Source organism: Aedes aegypti, chromosome 1, assembly GCF_002204515.2.
Source record: "Aedes aegypti strain LVP_AGWG chromosome 1, AaegL5.0 Primary Assembly, whole genome shotgun sequence".
In the NCBI taxonomy this organism is placed as follows: domain Eukaryota; kingdom Metazoa; phylum Arthropoda; class Insecta; order Diptera; family Culicidae; genus Aedes; species Aedes aegypti.
In genome coordinates, this window is record NC_035107.1 from 299,852,488 (window position 1) to 299,878,919 (window position 26,432).

Below are 26,432 nucleotides of genomic sequence, written 5' to 3' on the forward strand. Positions count from 1 at the left end.
CGTTTGTCCCAACTTTTGCGTGTTAGGATGTCATGACCAACACATGTGCCCTTTTCAACTCTTGATTAACCAGTTGTTTTGAACACAAATTCAAATTTGTTTAATGTTTGTTATTCAATAATGTGGCTTTGTTTAAAAACACGGAGAAAGCTCTCATAAATTGCAATGCAAAGCCTAGAAAATAATTTCGCATACGCTGGGCGATTATTATCATATTCTGCTCAGATTGGGATAAGCTGTTGTTGCAGAATAAGATTGTTGCAACACGAATAGGAGAGAATACTCTTTTTTTCCTTTTTTTTTGTTGGATCACAATTGATTAACTGGTTGTCTTGTTAATGGGTCCCATGAACTTATGGAATATGACAGCAGACTGCCACTTAGTATTAAGAATATAATTGAACTCCTTCGAAATATTTTAAAAAAGAATCAAGAGAATGCTCTCCATAAAAGCAATTTCCATAAAAACTTCCAAAACATTCATCCAATAATCTCGATAGAGCTAAATATAGCTGCTCTGAAATTTTCAGAGATATGTCGTAGAGGTAACGTTCGCTGCTGTAGAATAATCTATGCTGAAGGTGTCTGGCTTCGTTTCTCAAAAGGTTCAGCACCTTTAAGTAAGTTTTCTGTTCGAAACATAAACTCGCAGTGATCGCATATTGAGGTCGAAATTCGCGTATCTGTCAAAGGATACAAACTCTAGTGGAATTAAATGGTATAGTACTAAATAAGACTTTTAATTAACATAATTCTGAATCTGCCTAAAAATACCTTTATGAGTTCTTTCCATGAGGACTTCTACGAAAATATCTACAGAGATTTGACGCCAATAATTCTTTCCGAGTTAGCCACAGATATTTTTTAGAGATGGCGCACAATGGCTCAAGCTATAATGTTTTAAAGAATTCTTGCAAAAATTCCAATGGTTTTTTTTTAGTTTAACCCATGGTTACTGCGCAACAGAATTGTGTTGCGTTATGAGAAATTACTCAACTTTTGCATCAATGTAGAAAAGTAAGTCGCTTCATTATGGAGTTGCGTTACGAAAAACAGCAAAATTGAACTGCATACCATCCCATGACTGTGAATCGTGCCACTTCGTTGTGTGGGAAGTGCTTTTAATTGGCCTATGCTTTACATCTTCAATTATCTCTACAATACAATTATCAACTAGTAAGCTAATTTAAGCAATGAAATTTGACTTTATGTGAATAACTCCAAGCGTGCAATGATGTTTTTTTTCGCTTTTTACATTATGATGCGGGTTCTTGATTAGACAACAGTCACCACCACACCACGATGAAGACCCGACCCAAACAAGTGCGGACTTCGGGGAACGTAGGCACGTAGGACTGGAAACTGGGAACAGGACAAGAAGGACGCAGCGTGAATGGCTCCGATGGTGAAGTGAGATGGTGCAACGATGACGAAGAGGAAAAAGAAGCCATTGGGTGCTGCTAGGAAGGTAGGTAGATGCTAGATTTCTTACACCAAAGCGAAGCAGCGAATAAGCGTGTAGCGCAACGCAAAGACCGACCCGTTTGGATTGGCTGGCTGCACGTATGTTTTTCGGTTCAGTTCAGCTTAGTTCGTTGTTTGGAAACGATCGAAAATTTATTGGACTGGAGAAAGGCAGAGAAGCAAGCAAACTGGTTCTTATTGCGTCGATTCAATTGATTGCACTTTAGCCAAATGGAGTTGTACTATTCGCATGCATCGGCTCCCTGTAGGGCCGTCCAGATGACTGCTTTGGCCCTCGGAGTTCAGCTCAACCTGAAGGAGATCCATTTGATGAATGGGAAGGATAATCAACGTCCAGATTATGGCCGGATCACGCCTCAACACAGCATTCCAACGCTGAAGGACAAAGATCTCATCCTGTGGGAAAGCAGAGCCATTCAGATGTATTTGGTCCAACAGTACGGCAAGGACGATAGCCTCTACCCGAAGGACCCCTCAAAGCAAGCCAAAGTCAACGAAAGACTGTTCTTCGACGCGTGCATTTTGTACCACAGATTCGCCGAATACTACCACGAGCAGGTCTACGGAGGACTGGAGGGAGACGACAAGAAGCTGGCGGCGCTGGAAGATGCGGTGAAAATGCTGGATCTATTTTTAGAAGGACAGCCCTACGTAACGGGGGAGGCCATGACGATTGTCGACCTGAGCATGCTGGCAACGGTTGCCACGATGAACTGCCTCGGCTTCGAGCTGAAGCCTTATCACAACGTGTTCGAATGGTACAAACACATGAAGGATGTGGCCCCGGGGTCGAAATTCAACGAAGCCGGCGCGAAGGAATTTGCAGCATTCAAATGACCGGGTGAAGGACGGGAAGGTGATATACATTCAATTCATATTTTCATTTTTTTTTTGTATTAACATTAAACGTAGAGTTTTATTTACACTTAATCTTTGTCACTGGTTACTTCGATTGCACTTCGAAAGCACTCGTTCCTCGCTCGCACCGTTCCACGGTGTGATTAGACCCACATATCACCGAACTTGCATGAACCTACGATCTTTTTTGATTAAAAGTTACTTTTGGAATCAAGATATCCTTTAAAATACTTAGAAAAATACAGGTAAAATTATGTAAAATTTTTCTTGGCATTACGTCCTCACTGGGACAAAACCTGCTTCTCAGTTTAATGTTTAATGAGCACTTCCACAGTTATTAACTGAGAGCTTACTTCACTAAAGTTACAATTTTCGCACTCGGTACTTGCCGCACACCGATGATACTTTATGCCCAGAGAAATCAAGGAAATTTTTATTACGAAAAGATCCTGGACCGACCGGGAATCGAACCCAGACACCTTCATCATGGCTTTGCTTTGTAGTCGTGGACGCCAACCACTCCGCTTAGAAAGGCTCCAAAAATTACGTCATATTACGCCGACATAAAGACGTAAAATTTCACCAATTTCAGCACTTCTTTTTTTTGACGGCATTACGACTCCACTAAAACAGAACCTGCTTATCTGCTTCCATAGTTATTAAATAGGAGTATTCTCCTCCAAATTTGCATTCGTATATCGTGTGGCAGGTACGGTACGATATACACTCATGTGCAAAAGTTTGGGTTCACCCCCTTAAAAAACATACAGAAGTGTTTTGTCCATATCTCTGTAATTACAAGTCCAATCCAAACACTCTTTGGCTCATTTGAAGGCATTACTTTGTAGATACTTTTCTAAAAACATTTTTTTAATTTTGTACAATAAATTTTTACTTAAATTTGTGACATTTAAAGAAAAGCATTGACAAAACATAGCTGATTTCCTCAGCATTGGATCGACCAAAATTTTAAATCAATGTATCAATAGAATCGTAGTTTTATATTCGTTGAAAAGCACTCAGGAAATTTTGGAGGAAAAAATCTGAAACGTATTCAAAATCAGTGAAACAGTCATTCAAGTCATCGTCCAAAAATTTTGGGTTCACATGAACATACTTAAAACACGCAAATTCTGTAAAATCTCTAACCAATCATGTACACGTTATTATTTGCGTTCGGAAAAAGCTACGAACTTTTAAAATCGGTTGAAAAATGGCAGAGATATTGACAAAAATGGTATGCGTGCGGCTCAGGTGATCCCAAACTTTTGCACGATGACTTGTACGACAATTTCATTGATTTTGAATAGTTTTCGGATTCTTCCGCCAAAATTTTGCAACTTCTCTTCGAAGAGTATAAGATTACGATTCTAAAGACACATTGAATCAAAAATTTGGTCGATGCAATGCTGAGTTCTTAGGTAAAATGTATAAGATTTTCTACAATATAAAATGGATTGAATTGAATGGATCTGGGAATGGATGAAAGATGCAAAATGTTAATTATTATATACTCGCGATAATTTTGTACAGCAGGAGTTGAATCACAGTGAGACTGTTATGCCTTTATTTTTCAATTTGAATTTTTTTCGTTGTTTTCAAACAAACTGCTTAATTTATGTGCGCAGTAAAAGAAACAATGATATGATTGATAAACCGAAGTTTAGTAACTTTATACTGATATATTGTCGAAAACGGGTTATTGTGATAAATGCAGCGACTGAGTGTAGTAAAAATGAGGCCGTAGAGATACCAAAATAAGACCAAAAAGAGACCGAACAGGTATCAAGAAAAAAAAAACAATCAGGAACCATGAGGTAAGAGTCTGATTTCTCATAGAATTTGACCAGACATATCTGTAATAATATTTTGTGAATTTCCCATAAAGCAATAATTGTCCCATATGGAAAAGACAGGCATTGATAAAATGGCGCCTAAAGTTTGAAGTTCGTCTTCTCATACAAATGTTCAAAATTTTCTAGCACATTTCTGTGTGGCATATTCATTTAGCATAACCGCACAGATGACTCATTTTGCCTTTATAGTTCAGAAAAAAATATAAACTTGAACAATATTTTCGTTTTGCAGTTGCTATTTGGGTTGAAAGTTCATACAGAGACTTTTATGTCTTAATTATTCAATGTGAGACTGCACCAGCTTCATGTTTTTCCACTACATTTTTTAACAAAGTGTTGACATTTACACATTCAAAGTGAAGTATATATTAAACATGAACGTTGCGACGAAAAAAGGTGTTGGTTCGAAAAACAGTATGGGACAGTCAAAATGTTCTTCAAATAACACTCCGAATATTTTCATTTTCATATTCATCACGAATTCCTCCAGAGATTATCTCTGAAATGTTTCAATGTTTTGAGTCCTCTAGGAATTTCATCCAGGATTCCTCCTAGTTTAGAACATATTCAAGAGTTCAATCGCCTGAGATGCCTCCAGATCAGGGACTTAATCCTGAGAAAAATAAGAGAATCTCTCACTTATCGCGCTCTGTAACAATCATGATTTGCAGCACACCATGAGAGCCTGTTTATTAGACCGTCCCTTATTTTTCGAAAATGTGAAATGTTATAAGTTCGTCATTGTGAAGTGCTCGTTTTGGTAAGAAAAAAATCATGTAAAATTTTGAAGTTGCTACGTGGACGCTAAGTGGTCCCCCAAAGGCCTTGAAGGTATCAGGTGTACATGACCCCCGTGCACAAATCGAGCTCGCTGCTCTAGTGAACACTACATGGATATAAAAAGCAACTAGTTACACATATTCCTGTGCACAGTTATCATAAAAGTTAATTTCATTTGTAATTATGAAAGTCGTATCAACTAGCTTTGTTCAATAGATTTTCATTGCGTGCACTGGGGCAGCGAGCTCGATTTGCGCACGGGGGTCATGTACACCTGTACACCTGATACCTTCAAGGCCTTTGGGGGACTACTTAGCGTCCACGTACGTACTTCAAAATTTTACATGATTTTTTTCTTACCAAAACGAGCACTCCACAATGATGAACTTATAACATTTCGCATTTTCGAAAAATAAGGGACGGCCTACTGTTTATCTTATAGTGCCACAGCTCTGATTAGTTCAGGGGGATAGCAGTGCATGATAAAACTCCTCTGAACAAGCTCCAAGTCTGGGGGACACTGTTACTGTCGGATGTTCGGGGATTATTATATTAATGGATTTTATCAACGCTCTCTCTCTTTCGGGGCTCTCGTTCGCTGCTCTTACTCATCAAACTTGTAACAACTCGCGATACATTGCCGATCAAGGACAGCTACAGATAGAATGTTTTTCTTAGCATGCTTTGATCGTGCTTCTGAATCAAATGAGAATGAATTTTGCAATGCCTGCTCCAGGTTCTTCTTTGAATTGCTAGAATTGTAATTGTAGTAGAATTTTAGAATTGTAGTTCAGGAATTTCTCTAAGGATACCTTTACGATTACTCTAGAGTCTAGAGAATCCTCCAAAGATTTATCCATTAATTCTTCCAAAATTGTTTGAGAAATTCCCTAATGTATTCTTTGAAGAATTGTATTAGACATTTTGTCAGGTATGTCCCCAATGAAATGTCAAGTTTTATTTTCGGAAGTTGTTTTTCGAGTTTTTGAAAAAAAAATTCGAGAGTAGCTGTTCTGTTCAAATTTGTTTAGGGGAAATTGGGGCAGTTTGCCACCTTAAGAAAAAAGAGTCGATAAAAATGCTGAAAATATTATGGGAATTATGGATTTTTGCGTGATTCCCAACAATTCTTAGATCAATACACTAGATCTGTATGATTTCCGTTGTCTTATAACATTCCCGAATGAATGAGAGATTTTTAAAATTTGTAATTTTTGTAGTCGATTTTTTACCGACGGGGTGAAATGAGCACCCTATTTTTGGTTGTAAAATTATATCATATAATCTAAAAAATCAATTATTTTTTTCACTGCACTTGAAAGTTATAAGTACACTCGATTCTGTTTTTGCACGGATTTTTTTACACGGCCATGCAAAAAAAAAGTTTCCATACATTTTTTTTCGCCGAAACCTTATTTTTGCATGAAACGTCGAGAAATAGTGTTACTTTTTTTGCACGGGTTTTGAAATTTTGAACTGAAAACTTTTTTTGCACGGTACGCATCCCCCGTGCAAAAACAGAATCGGATGTATGTATAAACACTCCGTGCAAAATGATTGCATTAAAAAAAACATTCTAACAATCAAATTTTATCATTCTAAAATAATGAAACTTGAAAGAGCAATTCGGGGCAATATGGGCAGTTTTTTCGAACTTCATTTATTTCTTTTTCTCTGAGTTTAAAATACTGACTTGTAACACGCATATTTCAATACTTTATCTATATAAATAAAAATGGAATGGTGTTTGTATGTCACGAAATGGCTTACGAACGGGTCAACGGATTTGAATGATTCTACCTCCGTTTTGTTAGTCAAGGGTTCCGACGTGTTCGTGTGTATAAAAATCCCAGGATATTCACCGGGAAAGTTGGAAAAGCGTGCGTGAACGGAACTGTCATTTTGTATGGGATGATCAATATCGTTTTTCAACAGCCTACTTGATGGCTAAACGAAGTTTGCCGGGACCACTAGTATTCAATAAAAATAAAAAGGTGCTATCGTGGCATTGCTTTTGGATTTGTAGGAATTGATTTTTAACCGTTTGTTGTCAACTTTGATGAAACGCAAAAATATGTATTGATGAATTACGCGCTTTTATCATGTTTGTCCACTCTTTAAGATCTGGGCTCACAGTGACAGTTCGTGACAGCAAAATCTCGGCTCACCTTGACGTACATAAATTTTGTATTGGTTTCTCCCTCCCAGGGATCTCTGGATAATATTCTACATGATGGAGTGATGAATGGTGAATGGATCCCTTGAAAAACATCGGAGAGAATCCCTAATGAAATTTGTGTAACAAGCATTGGCGTAGGAATAGGGGGGGCCAGGGGGGCCTGGCCCCCTCCAGAATCATCAAGACCCCCCCAGAATTTTTGATGACAAAAAAAATAAAACAAAAACGATTCAAGATGACGCAAAATCTTCTGAAATTATGTACATGACTCTTGTTATTAACAAAAAAATCGCTTCAGTAGTTACGTTATGTAGGGGAATTAAGGGCATAATGGACACGTTAAGCAAAAGTTCGTTTTAAGACCATACAATGGCAGTGTTTTTAATTTACCCCCGGTTAGTTTTCAAGTTTGATGTAAGTACGACATGCTACATTCATTCATGATGATAAAAATCATATCATGTGTCAGAAAAGCGAGAAAGAAAATTAGGTCGAAAACAAGGCTGGTAAAAAGGTATCGGGGCGAAATGAACACCTGCATAAAATTTAGTGATTCCAATACATTTAATGACTGTCAATCCTTTCTATATGTAAAAGAACTCTCCTTCTATCGTAATAACTAAAAAGAACTTTCTGGGTTCGCTACTTTGCTCAAAAATTAGATTTTTCCACGGCCTTGCTTATATGCAAATTTGAAACTGAGAATAACTTTAAGTCAAATTTGCAAGGAAAATTGGAGCAAAAAATAAACTTTTATACCGTCAAACATTTCAAATGCAATACAGATTTCATGCAGTGTATGAACTTTTGATGAAGTATGCATATTCTCAGATATTGAGGGGGTGTCCGTTTCGCCCCGTATGTTCATTATGCCCCTAATCCCCCTAATGTTGTACAATTATATTGAGAAAACCTCATTTACGTTACACAGCATCAGCGCGGCTGTTCTGACTTCGGTGAATCGTGCGATAATCGAAAGCTTACCGTTCGGCTGTCGATCGATTGATTACTTTAGAACCAGTTTCTTGTTACATGCGAGATGCGCAATTTTTCGACATGTCCTTTGCAAAAAATACCGTGGTACCAGAAAGCGTCTATATCCTGGAAATTTGATTCTCAAAATTCATTTTTTTTTCTGCATAATCTAAATAATGCTGTTTCAGCATAAAGCAGCATATTCACTGCATTCTGATTTATCATGTATTTTCATAATACCCCGCTCGAGGTGTCTGGTGATAATGATTTCACTTATGAGAATTCACTAAAAAAATCCATACATTAACATCAGAAAATAAATAATTGAAAAAACAGACACAAATTTTGTCACAAAATTACTAAAAATACTACTACGAAAATTAAGGTTTAACTTTCATGGCAATGAAAAGTTTCCCATCAGATTAATGGCTCAAAACAATGTAACAAAATCGGCCATAATGTTATTCCAGCAATAAATGCTTTCTTGATTTTGATACAATGTTCGAAGTATTTGCATGATTAAATTTTTGCTTAAACTATATTATTCCAAGAGAACTTATTGTTTCAAAAATTATTTGATTAATGCCCAAAAGATTTGTAGCAAATTGTTTTTCAAACAACTTTTCGATATTATTCATAGAGTTTTAGTATTATCAAATTCCTAAAGGAATATTGAATGGTGGCTTCAGAACTTTTGCAAATCTCATAGAAATTAGTCAAATAATTTTTCCTTCTATGTCTACTTTTTATTAGCAAGTTGCTTCCGGAATACGTTCCCGGATTTGCCAAAAAAATGTTACTTCTGTCAAATCTAATACTGGGATATTTCACTGAAAGTTATACTAGAAATTCTTCTGTGAATTTGTTTCAATGTTTTTCCCAAAAATTTTATTACAAATTCTTCTGCGTCACTCATAAATGGTGCTTAATAAATGTTTCCAAAATACATCACAAGTTGCGTCATATTCTTCTTTGAATCCCCGGTTGATTCATGAATTGGAAGAAAATTGTTTTTGAAACATCTCCTGCCTTCGAATTTTCAAAAGAAATTTGTTGAAATACCCCAGAAAAAACTTTTGCTTCCAAAGTGAGCACAGCGGAAAAGGAATTTGTAGAAAAACATGTAGTAAAATAACTGGGAAGGGGGAAAGGATATTTTAAGATATTCATAAAGATTTTTTATTGATCTTTCCTAAAACACTTCCATAGAAATAATTTTAACAATAATTGTCTGATTCCAAATTCGCATATTTTGGTGCGATACGAGGCCGGAATTTCTAGAGGCTTTCTGGCAGAATTCTAGAAAACCAGAAGTCAAGGAAGGATAGATTTCAAGGATAATTTCTAAAGATGATTCTGATGGAATCCTAAAAAGGTAAATTGTAGGAGTTTTGAAAAATTTCAGAATTTTTTAACGAATGGTTCCTGATTTCTGAAAGTTCATTAGGAATTCCTCAACAAAATTTTAAATTAATGCACTGTACTTTAAAAATTTGTTGCTACAGTTGACTCTCCACATCTCGATATCTCTCCATATGTCGATATCTCGATATCTCTCCATATGTCGATGTTTTTTTCCGGTCCCTTCATTTTGCATACATTTTTACTCTCCATATCTCGATATCCTCCTTATCTCGATGTGATTATCGTTCCCGATTTTCTCTCCGTATGTTGATATGCCCATTATCAAAGGTTACTAGACTAAATTTAAGGGATTCAAAACAATTTGCAAAGATGAAATGACATCTGTTTGTTTTTGATTTTCCTAGTAACAGAGTGATTTTCAATCTAGTTTTCATAAAAAATTTGTTCTAGGTCTCGATCTCTCCCTATCTCGATGGTCCCTTCGATATCGAGATGTGGAGAGGCGACTGTATATTTCCGGCAATATTTCCGCGTTTAACTTCTACTGTACTACAAAATAATCGATAATAGACTATTCAAGTTAGTTTGTTTGATATTTCAGAAGGTAGGAAAACATTGGTTTTTCCTACATCAATATGTTCACAATATAGTATCATGACACTTCGGAGTTAATACAAAATATTTTCTAAGATTTTGATTATGAATTTTACGACAGGAATGTAGTAAGTTTTTCCGAATTAAATGTCAGCTGCAATTATGTAAAAAAATACCTACAAAGTTCTTGCAAACCTTTTTTGTATGTGTTTCTTCAGAAATCTGATATGGAGTGATTCGTAAAGAGTTTATAGAGCAATTCCCAAAAGTATTGAGATATTCAGGGAGTAGTTTTCGAGCCAAAATATGGAGAGTGGATAAATTTTAAAATGTTATTTATGAAAGAATCATGAGATTACCAATAAAAAAAATGGAATTATTTCTAGAACCTTAAATAATACTTCATGGAATTTCAAGAGAATTTTATTGATAAGTTCAAGAACAAATTGCAAAATCCTAGTAAATCAATGAAAAAAATTTTCAAAAAAAAATCTTTCAAGAATTTTTGGAGGTTTTTCTTTTGGGAATTTCGTTAATGCGGTTTGAAGAAAAAAAATCTCTGGAAAGTACTTAGATGAATCTCTGGTATTTTGTTCTGGAGAATATTAGGGAAACAATAGTTTAATTCTCAAAGACATTCCTGAACAAATTACTCGGGAAATCTTTGAGTATTTTCGTGGAAGAGTTTTTGAAAGAACAGTTCAATGGTTTCCACTAGGAACTTTGTAAGAATGTTAGATTTTTTTAAATATTTCTTATTTAAGCAAAGCAAAGGAGGAATGGGGGATGTTGCTCCTTGATTTTAGAGAAATATAAAAAATGCAGGTAAATCTGCTTTGATGGTAAATTGGCTTTAGTCTTGATAAAATTAAAAAAAAAAACTGTTGTTTTATTATGTCCAACGTTTCGGTCCGTTTGGGACCTTTTTCAGAGACTCATTTTTAACAGTTCCAAACAGAGAAGTTTTGATTTTTTTTGTGATTTTTTCAAACAGAACTGGTGATCTTGAAGACATTTTTGGTAATTTTTCTGTACTATTTTTTTGGATGAATACTCAGTAATTGATTAAAATCCTAAACAAATTAATAATGAGCAACTGGAGGACACTTTAAACTAACAGTATATATAATAAGTACGTAGAGGACCTTCCAGGAGAAATAATAAAAAGAATATCTAATGCATTTTCCGGCCGAATTCTTCAAGAGATTGTTTAAGCAATGCGATACAGATTCTTCTAGAATTTTTCTGGTGAGATCAGAAAGTCTGGGAATGATTTCTGTGGAAAGCCCAGGATGAACTTCGTGAAAACTGGTAAAAGAGTGTTTGAGGAAAGCACTGAAAATTATGAAAGTAATTCATAATGAAATTTCTTTTGGAATTCTAAGATGAATGTCTTCAATGAACATGATTGAATACTTGAAAAATCGTGGAAGAATCACAAAGGACATTCCTTGTTATTTTTTCGCTATAATTCTTGAAGAATTACAAAAAGAATGAATTTGTATATTTAAATATACAAATGAAACTGATGTGCCGCGAAATGAGACAAAATCACAAATTATTAAAATCAGTCTTCAAAATTGCCTTTGCATTTCGTTGCTTTGATTCATAAACCAAGGAGAAAGAGAATATTCGATCCTTGTTTTCCAATCCAACAAGGCTTTGATTTGCTCCAATCATTTCGGCAGAAATACTGCATCATTTTTCTGAATCATTTGTGGCTCCTTGGACTTAGCGCACTACACTGCAGAAGGGTAACAAACATTGTTGGTAGGCTTAGCAACCAACAATGTTTTCTTTTCATTGCAAGGTCACAAAGTGCGTGTCAGTAGCTATCTTGTGTGAACAAAGGGATACACCTGAAACTGTTGTTTAGTATCAATTAATTTGCTGATTTGCAAAAGTCTTAAGAAGGTGTTAATGTAATCTTTTTTTTTATTATAGCCACAATCAGATTCAAATCTCTTTCCCGAAGAAAATGATGTGATGTTTCATCATACATATATGCATTCTTACTACATTGGCGTCATTTACGAACAAGAGCAACAACTCTGTAGCGCTGTTGGCGGTATGATTATCGTTACAAATCTGCATGTGATTTATGGAATGGACCCTAATCTTCGAAACATTGTAATTCAGTAATCAACATTATGTTATCGCATGATTAATGACAATAAAAATGTATTTGTATTGCCTAGGAGAGTTCTACCATAACGAAAATAGAAGTTTTAACATGTTACACACGCCTCTATTCTAACCTTATTTGCATTGGTTTGGCATTCAGTCTAATAAAATCAGAGAAAAACAGCGATTTACTATTTTGCGGCGTTCTGGCACAATGTAATTTTTCTAATTTCATAAGACTGAGTGCCAAACCAAAGCAATTAAAATTATTGATAGTCTTAAAATCAAGTTCTATTCTCATTCTTAATTAAACAAACAAATTGAAAGTTTTCCTATTTAAGTCCATTGTATCCGTTAAGCAAGTTCTGTTATGTACGGTTGGTTAGGTCTTACCTGCAACGTTTTTAAACATATAAATTGTCTCTTGTCAATAGGAAATATGTTTCTGAGTTATGTGATAATAAGCTAATACTGCTGTATCAGCAGAATACTGGCGAAATAAATGGCCTCAACTAACGAAAATATGACTGACCTTTTACACTAAACTGGTTTTTTGTAGAAAGAGCTAATTTTTAAACGAATGATATTACTCACATATAGCTATTATAAGCTTACACCCATGGTAAGTACATTTAACTACAACACTTTTATTATTTACGATACTGTTTACATAGCCCTTTAGATAGGTTTTTCGAAAGATGAACCAAGAAGCTCCAAATGAAAGCTTGTTGAATACCGCTATTTTGCAAGGGGTTGTTTTTATGCTTACCAAGGCTGGCAATCCGAGGTCTAGAGTATGCAGTTTGCGTTGAAATGATTTGAATCAATGATGCATTATTTTTGATCAAGTGAGCACAGGAGCAATTGAATTGAAAAGGCGCGAATCCTACGCGAAGCATTGATATTTTCAAAGCATGCTTTTCAAAATATCTGTGCTGCAATGATGATCTTTGAAGACTGATTAAAATCAATACAAATCTGTATACGAAGTTTGTGACATTACATCTGTAAATTGGAGATGAACCAGCCGTGGGCTGAAAATCTCCCTAATAGAGATAATAATAATAATACATCTGTAAAACAGGTGTAAGCTAGGCCCCCCCTAGGCCCCCTCCAGAAAAAAAATCCTAGCTACGCCAATGGTAACAAGAGAGTAAAGTGGGGCAAGAGATATCAATTTCTAGTTCAATTTCAAAACAAATATTTTAAATCTCATGATGGTTCGAATGCTTTTCAGATAAGGAACTTTAGCTTTAGAAATTATGTAAATCGTTTGGTTTTTGAAGCCAGAAGCAGAATTGTAGCCAATGTGAATTAGTGGAAAAATGTCTACAGGAAATAATCCTGGGTCAGTCTCAGAGAAAACTGGTGATAGTAGCATTTGAGTGCCCAAGAACTTCTTGGAGAAATTCCTCTAAAAAAAAATTCTAGAGGGAGAATTGGTAGTGGAATCTTTCCAATAATGTGCAAACGAAGTCCTGAAAGAATTTTGCAAGAAATTTCGGAAGACTAGAACCACTAGAAGAATTTCTTAAGCTTTTCCACTATCAATCTGAGAAGCAATTTTTGTAGAATCTGTTAAAAAGTCGCATAATAGTCTCTGAAACTTGTTCTAGTGCATTTAAAATATTGCACCAGGATACAGTGCAAGCATAATAAGGGGAAAAAAGACAAGAAACCATTTCAATTGAGGTATAGACTTTAGAGACCTTGCATTAAAAGTCCATTTTTTATTTTATAGAATCGCATTAAAGTAGTGACCATGTTTCAAAAACTTATGAAGCCATGTGTCTAGTTAGAGATTATGGAAGCGCCAAACATTACATATACTTTTCAATTGAATTAAATGGACAAATTTCCCAAGTAACCAATTGGCATTTTAATTCGCCCTGCGTGCTAATATAGTGCAATTGTACCGCTGACGCGCCCCATATTAGCCGTATAATAGCCCTATAAAGCCGAAAACGCGAATAAGCGGGCTAATGGTTACGAAAATCCTCTCGTGGTGTGGGGGTAACTTGTGTAACTTTTAAGCAGATTTCACTTCAATTTGTCCATTTTTTCCGATTGCAAAGTATATGTAATGTTTAGTTCTTCGGTAGTTGTTAAAAACTTTCACTTGGTTGGAATAAATAATAATTATAAAGTAGAAATTGTGGTGGTTTCCCTTCGCTTCCAGTCTTCCATCATTATAGCACGCCTTTCATTATGCCTGATACATAGGCAGCCTGCTAACCAAAAACGAAATCTTTCTGCCATAAAATTACCGTAAACCTATATTTTCCCGCATGAATTGGCGTAGATGCCGAGGTATACTCGGTCTAATATGGGTCAGTTTTAAATGCATCATCAATCCCACCCTATTCCACTCATTGGTATGCAATCTGACGTGGCAGGCGCCATTGTTGCCTAGAAATATAAGATCACCAGCACTTATAAACTGAGGGTATTTTAGTCCCAAGCAGTCATCTGGCTGGTGCCTTGTGTAAGTACAGCTAATCTAGCGATACTGGAGTAGCAACCACGGGCGGCCAATTAGCGTAAATCTTCAATTTTCATATAGATCTATACATAGAAAATGAGTAATTGTTTTTTTAGTCGATGAAAGATTTTTAAATATGTTGAAAACTTGTGTTGTCCACAAAGGTTAACTGGTAATGAAAAAAGATCGTAGGTTCATGCAAGTTCGATAATACGTGTGTTCCGGCACACCATGCGTCCTCGCATCTTAAGTACGAATCAACAATTTTAAAACTTACAGCTAGTAAAAAACGACGTATTGGCTCTGGCTCTGACAGCACTTTTGTTTGTTTGTTCTTAAAATTTTTGGTTTGTCCTATCGGCTATTCTGTACAGCTGGCTGTGGCGAGGGTGGCAACGGTGGAAGCTCTCCCGGCGAGGGGGAGCGTTCCCCTCTCGTCATAGGCTCGTGTTGGACGTGAGGGAGTCCTTGAGCGAGTCCTCGTAGCTATCGCTAAAATGGGAAGGAAATTAAATTAATTTACTATTAGCTATTCAAATACTTGTATTTAGTCTTCCCGACATTATGGTAACATATAGCAATTTTGTAGGGACTCAATCTCCACTATGAAAATTGTGTCTCTGAGAAAGGTCCTTTATGTGACCGTAACGTCGTAAAAGATAAAATACCAGTATTTGAGTTTTGTCAAGATAAAACTTCAATCTCGTTAGAATATAACCCCTTCAAAACAAACCTATTGTTCTCCTCACTGACGGGTGGGACCGCCGTCGATTCGGTGCTAATGTTCGTCACAAACTGCCGGTGGAAGTTCGGATGGAAGATGGAACTCTTCAAATCCGCCCGATTGATGACCGGCTGGATGTCGACTCGGGCTATTGGTCGACCGCTGCCGGCATTTGCGTTCCCACTGTTGTTGTTGTTGCTATTGCCCAGCGTGGACGAATTGTTTCGGATTCCCGTCGCGCGCACATCTTGCGATCCTCCGACTCCTCCGCCACCACCGCCAATGTTGGGCAGCGGGATCAAGCTGAAAAGTTTGTTTCGTTCGATGGGTTGGAGCCAGAACAGCAGCAGCAGTTATAGTAACGAGGAGAGGAAGGATATGTCGCGGAGATGAATTAATTTGCGGCAGTAATTGTTATTTGGAAATTATCTATGAATTTTGCGAGGATTTATAACCGAAACCAACCTAAATAAGCATGCAACGTTTCAGTTCTTGACGTAGAAAGCTATCGTATAAGCTGAAATAAATGACATTTTCCTTAACAGAAATGTATGACAACTCTATTTATAAAAAAAAAAACTATCCAACTTTGATTATTTCGATCATAAAAAAAACAGTCGATTCATCAGGGTAGCCATGAAAATCAATATTGTTAATACAATTGACTGTTTAACGATAAACTTGCCACGATCGACGCGCCACCATATTTCATACAACGGAGTGTATTAGAACTAACTTGGAGGTGATCATTTGGAGGTTATTTGGCAAATTGGAGGTTAAAATCCCCTCCAAACACTAGCGATTTTGCGGTGGGATGTTGACGTTTGATGACGAATCGACTCTCCACATCTCGATGTTCTACATCTCGATATCTCTCCCTATGACGATGATTTTTCCGGTCCCTTCAGTCTGGATACATTTTCACTCTCTCTATCTCGATATCTCCCATTCCCGATTTTCTTTCCGTATGCCGATATGCCCATTATCAATGGTTACTAGACTAGATTTTAGGGATTCAAAACAATTGGCAAAGACGAAATGGCGTCTGTTTGTTTTTAATTTTCCTGGTAACGGAGTGATTTTCAATCTAGTATTCATTAAAAATGTGTCGATGGTCCCTTCGATATAGAGATGTGGAGAGTCGACTGTATTCAGGTAAGCTAGTGGTATTTAACAGCTTATTGGCATTATGTCGGCCATGAATCAAAATTTTAATCAAATGTACGGCTTATAAATTACCAGAATATTAACAATATTGATTTTCATGGCTACTTTGATAATCGCTTCAATCGCATCTGCATTGATTTTGTGTTCTAATCTTGATATATCCTAATTTCAAGTCCCTCAGAAGTAATCCTGGGGGTGCTCTTGTCCATTATTATACAACAAATTAACGTTACATTCACGACCAACTGCCTTGTTCCAAAATATCGCATGCAAGTAATCGTGCGGTACACTACCCAAGTTGTACTGATGCTGCCACCTTGTGTGCGGTTCCAAAACCAACTTAAGCACAATTGGCAAAATGTTGTTCACACGCTAATAAATTGCTACTTGGGATCCATTACATTTATTCACTCGTACACGCAAACAAATTTTGTTGTATAATCTACCGAATTCATGGCAGAATTAAAAACTGCACCAACGATTTTTAGACGGGCCTTCCTTAGCCGAGTGGTTGGAGTCCGCGGCTACAAAGCAAAGCCATGCTGAAGGTGTCTGGGTTCGAATCCCGGTCGGTTCAGGATCTTTTCGTAATGAAAATTTCCTTGACTTCCCTAGGCATAGAGTATCATCGTACCTGCCACACGATATACAAATGCGAAAATGGCTACTTTGGCAAGGAAAGCTCTCAGTTAATAACTGTGGAAGTGCTCATAAGAACACTGAGCTGAGAAGCAGGCTCTGTCCCAGTGAGGACGTAATGCCAAGAAGAAGAAAAAGAACCAACGATTTTCAACCGACTACAAACATCTGTTAAATTTACTATGATCTGGTAAAAAATCACTGAGCAGTGCAGTAAATGTGACTATTAATCGGAGAGTTTCATTTCGGTCGTTCAGACGAGTCAGCTCAGTTAAAGCTATTTTCGTAACATTTTTAGATATATTCCCTGGACCTTCAACTCCTTCATGGTTGTGCTACGAATATGTGCTCGAATGAAAAAACACGAAATTTCTCAAATTAAGTAGAAGGTGGGATGTCTACTGAAAACTGGTGGTTTGTAATGCTATAATACATTTGTTTTGAATAAATTCGTTTTGATTATTAAAGATTATGTTTTTTTTTTCTTATTCTTCGTCCAAACAAAAAATAAACAAAACAAAACCCATGGCCAAATTTCGGTAGGGTATGCCGAGATTTTTAGCAATGGATTACGGATCTTTTCGTCCAATTTTGACAGCTGGGTTAATTCAATATTTTGCAGATCAATCGGCACTTTGATCTTCTACCGAGATTTTTGCAGAAATCTCAGCTGTTGGGATCTCGGCAATTTTTTGCCGGCCTCAGTGAAATAAATTAAGTGTGTAGTATCCACTACAAAGCATGACACCCATCGTACAACACAGTGTGGTCAAAAGTACAACGCACGGGGGATGCGTACCGTGCAAAAAAAAAAATTATGTGGGGTAAAAGCACCGGTTTTGGCCAGCCTAAGAGAAAATGTCAATAAAAATTAAATGGGAAGCCGTATTTATACTACAAATATGTCAAATGCAAGCTTCCAATCCATATTATGTGTGTAAAATATCAAAACTGAGCAATGACCATTTTTTCGCTTTAAAAACCCCGTTGGTCAATATAGGTCAACAGAACCAATTTCAGCCAGAGATTTAACTTCGGTTCCTAAATTGGCCAATTGCATTGATTTCTCATGAGGGTGGCCAAATTAGGAGTGCCCTGGCCAAATTAGGTGTATGGAACTTAAAATTATAAAGAAAATGAATTGTTTTTCTTATGTTTTGAACCAATTTGGACGAGTAAATGAATGTAGCTCTACACGGAGTGCCAGAAACCGTTATTAACAGAAAAAAATGTCCAAGAATTTGGCACCCACCATTCGAAAGATATATCACTCAAGCATCTTCTCCGTGAATTTGAAAATATTTTAACGAGGGAATCGAAAGTTATCGTGATTTGAAAGTTTTGAGCTATTTTGGAGGGGAAATTCACATGCTTATAAACATTCCCCAACGCTGCATCATTATTAACTTGTAAACCAGCCAAGTTATCACCAGCTTTGCATTAAGCATTCAAAACATGTGATATCCAAGCACCTTCTCTACAAATTTGAAATCATTTGGTCGAGAATATCAGAAGTAACAGTGATTTGATTTTTTATGATTATTTATATGAAGTTTAAATTAGAGCTTATTTATATGCCTTTATTATGAAAGTGTACATAATTTACAAATAAAAATGTCTATATGACAGACCCTCGGCATTCAAGAGATACAGTAGTCAATTATTTCCGCAGTTAGTTTGAGAAAATTTTATAAAAAGACAACATAACTAGAGTACTTTGAAGTTTTGGAGTCATTAAGATTTTTTTTTCAATCGTCTAAAATAGAGTTTGCAACACGCATTTAATAATTGCGACACAAATTAACTAAACAGATTTGCATTCAACTTGTACCTTTCATTGAAGAAAACCAGTGCTTCGTTAAATCACAAGCAAATGGATTCGTTTTTGTTAATTTTGTATCATTTCCGCGCGTTTTGCGGGACAGTGTTTCGTTATGGCCCAAATAAGCATATTGGTGAAACTGAATAATTTGAAAGTGGCACCTTGTTGTTCAGTCAAGTTTGGATTATCAACTGGTGAGATCGCTAAATATGATGGTTCACATATTATTCATGACAGCGAAGGGGATACGTTTATATATGTGTTTGTTTAATTAATAGTCAGTAGGATTTTATTGTATAAATTAACATTGTTTCACGTTTTGCAAAATATGTGAATACAACAAGACTAATATTTTGTTTAGTTCCTTGAATTATTCGATACTACGAGTGTCTTTTAGATACTGATAGATTACCTTTTTGGATTGATGTTGCATGATTTGCATCATGCAAAATCTTTGAATGGTTCGTCATCAAAGGTATCGTTATATTGAATCTTCAGTCATGTTTTGTGCATATAAATATATATTGAAGAGGCTCTAAAATACAATTCATTCGCCTCCCAACTTTTTATTTTATTTTATTCTTTATGTTGTTGAATTCATCTTGTTTTGAGGGAGGTATTACAAGGTATAATCAGTGAAAATGATGTGATGATCCCTGAAGGACTATACTGTAATAAAGCGTTTTGTTAACATGACGAATCTGTAATATAACCCCTTCCAATTTTCCAAACTCCCATTGACTTCTCGTGGAAGTGCAGAGGATTCTAACGACTTCCTCAAAGATAGTAACACGTAAATATTTATTCCAGAACCCCAATTGACCTGTATTCGGATGCAGCAGGACGCGGTATTGCTTAGTACAAGGAATGAGAACTCCATTACTTACACACTAAGAGTGCTGCGGTTAAGGTGATTTTAGAACGAAGCCAGAACTCAAATTTTCAAGAGCACAAGACTTGAGAACCAAACAGCGCTCCGCGTTGAAAATTTATCCCATTGGTCACCACAAGCAAGCCAGTAATTTGATTGATTTTCGACGCGATCTATTGTCATATTCTCCAGTCTTGTGCACTTGAAAATTCGAAGTTTGGCTTCGTTTCATAATAACCTTAATCCTAAGTAGCATCCGTTGGTTCCTTGTGCATGTATTACTTTTGTAATAACGGGGAAGCAACAGTAGGCGGTCAATCATGCTATTAAATCACATTGATCAACAAATTGATTAAAAAATTGTTGCAGTTAGTAGTGGTAAAAGCATTGACCATGGTAATTTAATAATCAAAATATACTTCCAAAACTTCAAAGTACTTTAGTTATGTTGTCTCTAGATAAAGTATACTCAAACTAGCTGGGAAGATGCTTGAATAATACATCTTTTGAATGTCGAGTGTCAGTCGTATGGACATTTTTATTTATAAAATCTGTGCATTAATATAACAAAGCCATGAAAAAGCTCTAATTAGAAATAATGGTAAATATACAAATTACTGTAACTTCTGATTTTCTCGACGAAATGATTTCAAATTTACAGGGAAAATGCTTGGATATCACATGTTTTGAATGCTTAATGCAAAGCTGGTGGTTACTTGGCTTGTTTACAAGTTAATAATGATGCACCGTTGAGGAATATTAATAAGCATGTGAATATCCCATGCAAAATAGATCAAAACCTTGAAATCACGATAACTTTCGATTCCCTCGCTAGAATATTTTCAAATTCAAGGAGAAGATGCTTGAATACTATATCTTTCGAATGGTAGGTGCCAAATTCTTGGACATTTTTTTCTGTTAATAACGGTTTCTGGCACACCGTGGCTCTATCATATGAATGTGATCTACTGAACACAAAAGGTTTCATGCTGATTGGCTATGTAAAATGGTGTACAATCCAGCAACGAATCCTGATCCTTTCACCCCTTGAAACGAGAACAACCTTCAAGCGGAGGAAACCGACGAGTCGCAGTGGCGAGGGCAATGGCGAGTGGCAAGGGAACGACGACAGATCCGTTCGCCAGCTAGGTTCGAACCCTACTGGATGACTTAAGGGGGGAGATGTTCAATCCAAGCAATCTACATTGATCGCAGTAACCTCTGTCTGCGACCAAAGGAGAAAATTTTCATTCGAAGTGTAAATGTCAAATAGAATAAACGTATTTGTACTTAGCTCTAACAAGCTCTAGTTATTTTCCGGAAGCATCTGGAAAAGTACTTCCGCTCATTTGGAAGTACCTGGAAGAACACTTCATCCACTAGGTCTGTTAAAAATGTTCAGGACTTCTCCCAGAAACTATTAGAGTCAGGTAACATCGAGGATTAAGAGAGGATAGTTTCATTCGACATAGCGGCTATTTTTCCCAGCGTTCCAGTAAAGGATTCCCCAGAAATCCTCGAGGACTGGATATTATCCTAAAGGACGGATGCACCATGGAACGGAAAGGTCGGGACATACATGTGGTTGGCAAGATTGTGCATGGACGAGAACTACTTTCAGTTTCGAGTAAACTTTTACAAACAGACGAAAGGAGCCCCCATGAGAAATCCTCTCTCTCCTTTTTTTGTGCGAGCTATCCATGGCGAATCTTGAAGAAATTTCAAAGAAACAATGAGAATTACCGGATAAATGATGGAGATACGTCGACGACATTTTCAGCGTTATCAAGCGGAATGATCTACCTACGATTGTGGATACAATCAACAGCATACAGAAGGATATCAATATGACCCACGAGGAGTACGAAGAGAGAAAACTATCGTTTTTGGATCTACTTTTCATCAGGGAAGAAAGTTTATCGTGCAACTTCGAAAACTACAAAAGCAGGTCCGTCCGACTCGGGCTCAGATTGGGTACCACTTCTAGTACTGCATTTGGTCCCTCGGTAGTGCAAAAGGTACCCAAGTTTGACAGATCGCAATACACTTTTAACGGCATTCTAGATTACCTTATGAGCCATAAATTTTTGGGCAACTGCAAGGGACATGGAGGTCTTTAATGTGTCTTTGACAAAAGCCTACAGTTATCCCTTCTTCTTCTTGGCATTACGTTCTCACTGGAACAGAGCCTTCTTCTCAGCTTAGTGTTCTTATACACTAGCACTTCCACAGTTTTTAACTGAGGTTCCTTTACCAAAGTTGCCATTTTTTCGCATTCGTATATCGTGTGGAAGGTGCGATGATACACGCTCAAAAAAGAGTTCTGAAAAACGTGAACTATCAAAAATACACCATGAACTCCCATCGTGTTTACGCATAAACATGATCTAATTCATGTATGTATTTTTGCTTGTTGACGAGTTCACGTCTGCTGTTCACGGATACGAGAACGGATTTTTTCCTGTGTACTCTATGCCCAGGGAAGTCAAGGAAAATTCCATTACGAAAAGATCCTGGTCCGACCGGGAATCGAACCCAGATACCTTCAGCATGGCTTTGCTTTATAGCCGCGGACTCTCACCACTCGGCTAAGGAAGGTCCCACAGTTATCCCATACACATCGAATCATTCATTCCCGTATAAGATGGCAGCGTTTACCACATGGTCCACAGGATGCAGACTCTACCCCTCAGCGGAGATGGGAAAACTAAGCAACCGGAATATATTTTCGAGACGGTAAGGATTAACGGATACAAGCAAAGGACGATAAGAGCCATCATTTACAAAAAGGAAAGACAACGTATTCAGAGTGCTTTGACGACCCTCACCCTTATAACCAAACTCACGAAAAGAGTGTCCATCCCACACGGCAGATACATAAGCAATCAGTTCCGCCCAAAGCTAAGGAATTTCGGAATCGATTTGGTGTTTTCCAGCATAGACAATCAACTCAAGGATTCGGTTAACACACTAAAAAAGGCTGGCGTTTACAAAACCAGTTGTCTTCACCACCTCCGAGCGTCGGGGTCTCCCAAGGGGCTCCGCAGCTTGTAGGTTGAAGCACCCATCTAGCGAATAGAGAGTCGTAGCTTCGATCCCCACCGGAGCACGTGTTTTCTTTTCGTAGTTTCAAATTCAATTTGTACATTTGACACGTGTTTTGTCGTGTACATGTAAACTTCAAAACCCTACAACTGCAAAATTCCTTAAGCCTGATTTGCTACTGAAAAGGAATCGCTAAAGGAATATTTCGCCGATTTCTTGCTGAAATTTCCTACAGTGACTCCCATTTGAACTGACAGTTCTTTTCAACTTCGTACTGTGATCAGAAAAAAGCACATTCTTGATCGATTCCTTGCAGAAATTTCCCATGCATCAAGATAGGCCGAAAAATTACTTATCAGCAGCGATTCAGGCTTTAGGCTGGAATTGCCTAGAACTTGACAATCAATTAACGGTGCAATTGATCCCAGTTTTTTTTATTTTTTTTTTGTTTTAAATTTGTGGAATATTTTGAGCTCAAAATGGTTTGAATTTTGATTTTTTTAAATATCTTAAATAGCGTCATTCATAGCAATTTCAGCGAGTTTTAAGGATTGGGATAAAAATGCAAATTTTAATGGTCCACCCATTCGCTTCTAAAAATGCCTTCGGATTTATGCGTTAGACATGGTCGCTGGCTGGTCCCTATAAAAGTTCTTAACCTGGTGAAACTGTAGTTGTAGCTAAGCAGATATTTTTTCAACAGATACGATATCAAACCAAAACATTTTGATTGTTCTGGCTTAAATTTTTGACATAAATCCAAAAAAGTAATTTTCAAGCATTGGGGTCATGCACAAATTACGTCACGCTACAAGGGAGGGGATGGAGTCGAGCCAAGCGTGACAACCCTTACAAAATTTTTGGAGTGCTCATACAAAAAGTGTGACAAAGGGGGGGGGGGGCGAGTGGGTCGAAAAAGTTGAAATTTACCGTGACATAATTTGTGTACCATCCCATTCTTGCAATAACGGAGTAGCAACTGCTCATGTTCAATCCATCAAATATTTTGGCAAAAATCTCATCAAGAACTTAACAAAAACCTGCGCAATAATACCTAGGGAGCTGTCAATACACCCCCTTCTTCTTCCTGGCGTTACATCCCATAAATGACCTTTTTTACATGTATTATCGTGGTCAAATGTACATCTCATATATCAAAAGGAGCTTTAGACTGCGAAATGATAATACCATGTGATTTGGGGTAATCACCTTTCCAGCGTCCGGGTCTCCCAAAGGACTCTGCAGCTGGTTGAAGCGCACATCTAGCAAATAGGGAGCCGTTGGTTCGATACTCACCGGTGCACGTGGTTTCTTTTCGCATTCTCATTGGCCAGATTGACCCTCTCCACCCTAAATGCCCACGTTATTAATGGACGACACCTAATTTCTTGACTTTCTTGTTAGTTGAATCATATATGACCGGCGAAAAAATAAAATCATTTTGTCGTTTTTCATACAAAATGGCCAAGTTTGGAAACATGAATCTTGATTCCTACACACCAAAATTATCTTAGATTTCCGCGTCACGTAATTCTAGCTTCAATCATGTAAAACCATTGGTAATGTATTATTCAATGATAAATCCTACAAACCTAGCTATTTTACTCAACATTGCTAACAAAATCTTAAAAATAGTACGCAAAACGTCTTCTCTCATAGAATGTTGCAAGCGGAACCGGTTTACATGACTTTACGTTGACAATTCAATCATAAATAATGCACATGGAATGACCGAGCCGTCGATCCATCCATGTGCATTATATTTGACAGATTTTTAAGCGTAGAATCGTGTAAACCAAACATTCTTGTTTCCAATTTCTCATTCAATATGCAATAAAGTATACAATATTGGCGAATGTTGGATACAAGATCGTGAAATGTTTCAGTTTCACTCAAGATTGCAAGCATTCCTGAATGCAATGAGGCTGTTTACAATATTTATCGTTGAATATTCAGTTATAACTCGTTTTACATGACAATCATAAAAGTTTACGTTCCATGTAGGTTTAAGATTTTTTTGCTGTGTAAAGCTCCGATTAAGCTGAAATGTCTACCGCCACTAGGAAATAACTTAAAATTTGTGCAGTAAAAAACTCACACCATTTTGATCACACACTTTGAAGTTATCGCAAATGCCCCATATTGAAAGAAATGTCAAAATTATGGTTTTGATATATTTTGAAAAGTATGAATTTAATAGAAAAATTTTGTTCGACATACTTAATTTTTGTCAAAGGGTATATTGCTCTGTATCCTTCCGTTTTAAAAATAGTTTAAAATTTAAAAAAAACCTTTTTTTACCAAATGGGGCATTTGCGATAACAGGGTGATCAAAATGCTGTGAATTAAAAATTTCAGCCCAATCGGAGTATCGGGTGTATATCAAATTAATTGACGGAGTAAAGAAAACCTGCGATGATCGACACGAGGAATTTCATCGGACATCCCTCTTCGTGCTCGTCCAGGTATTAAACTGGAATTTTCGAATTTCATTGTTATTTGGAATTTTTATCTGATAATTTGCAAAATTTGGAACTATTCAGCTGGGGTTCTACCTTAAATCATTTCATTATTTACTCTTGTTTTTTTTTTTTGCAAAATTGCTCTAAAATTATCATTAAATGTAACTTGGTACTCTTCGAAAAAACTGTGAAAATACCTTTGAATAAAGGCCTAAACTTTGTGGAGATTCCTTCAGAAATGCTACCTAAATTGCTTCTAGATTTTTTTTTACATTTTTTAGAGCCCAAGATATTTCAACCATGGTTCCATAAAAAAATGGTCCGCGAGTCCAAGGGAAAATACTACGACATAAGCAGATTCTCCGAGGACAAATTCTAGAGTTTGCCAAAATATTTTAAAACAAAATCCTTCAGATAGCAATCTCCAAAGGATTCGAACAGGAATTTCACTAAGGGGCAAGCATTTTCCTTAGTAGGGATTGCCTAGGAAACACCATTAGAAATTATTCTAAATATTCTTTTTGGAGTTCTTCCGGGAATTATTCAAGGCGTTGATGGACCAGTTTACATTGATTTGGAGGTCAAAATAGGTGTAGTGATAAACGCACAACTATTCAGTAGCACCATCATTGTCGTAGGGAAAGGGGGGAAGGGCGGGGGCGGGCAGTCCCCTTCTTCAAGGAAAATCGGTGAGAGGGTTATTTTTTGTGCTCTAAATCCCTTGCAAATCAGTGTTATAATATTGTGAGATTTGTTCATGCTTTCAAAGTGAATTCCTCTCAAAGGACAACCATTCCTTTTGTGCCTACTTTTTATCCACAAATTGATTCCGAAATATGTACTCGGTTTAAATTAAAAAAAAATACTCAACCCTTCAAATGTTGTAAATTTTCGCTTCTGGCTCTTGCAAAAAATCATGGATTCTGTAAAATCCCAGATTGAGATCATTGATATAAATTCTTTAAAAAGTCAGTGTGTCAGCTTTCAGAAATGTTTCCAAAATA

General features: G+C 36.8%; 2 protein-coding genes across 3 annotated transcripts in view; one reads left to right on the top strand and one right to left on the bottom strand.

The window, feature by feature from the left end:
* The first annotated feature begins 1,299 nt into the window (after nt 1–1,299).
* Nucleotides 1,300–2,415, top strand: LOC5568353 (glutathione S-transferase 1). Its single transcript, XM_001657957.3, has one exon. It carries the CDS (start codon nt 1,696–1,698, stop codon nt 2,320–2,322), a length of 627 nt encoding a protein of 208 aa, XP_001658007.2. The 5' UTR covers nt 1,300–1,695; the 3' UTR covers nt 2,323–2,415.
* Nucleotides 2,416–14,917: 12,502 nt separating this feature from the next.
* The window catches only part of LOC5568352 (cadherin-89D), a 182,896-nt gene continuing 171,381 nt past the window's right edge, over nt 14,918–26,432 (bottom strand). For both annotated transcript variants that reach the window (XM_021838249.1, XM_021838248.1), the window contains exons 8-9: nt 15,432–15,725; nt 14,918–15,190 (exon numbers count right to left, since the gene is read on the bottom strand). In XM_021838249.1, coding sequence (XP_021693941.1) covers nt 15,136–15,190; nt 15,432–15,725 — 349 coding nt within the window. In that variant the 3' untranslated portion in view covers nt 14,918–15,135. The remainder of the gene's footprint in view (nt 15,191–15,431; nt 15,726–26,432) is intronic.

What these genes read in the sequence shown, in the direction of transcription:
- LOC5568353 (XM_001657957.3), top strand. Translation starts at nt 1,696, where the DNA reads ATGGAGTTGTACTATTCGCATGCATCGGCTCCCTGTAGGGCCGTCCAG.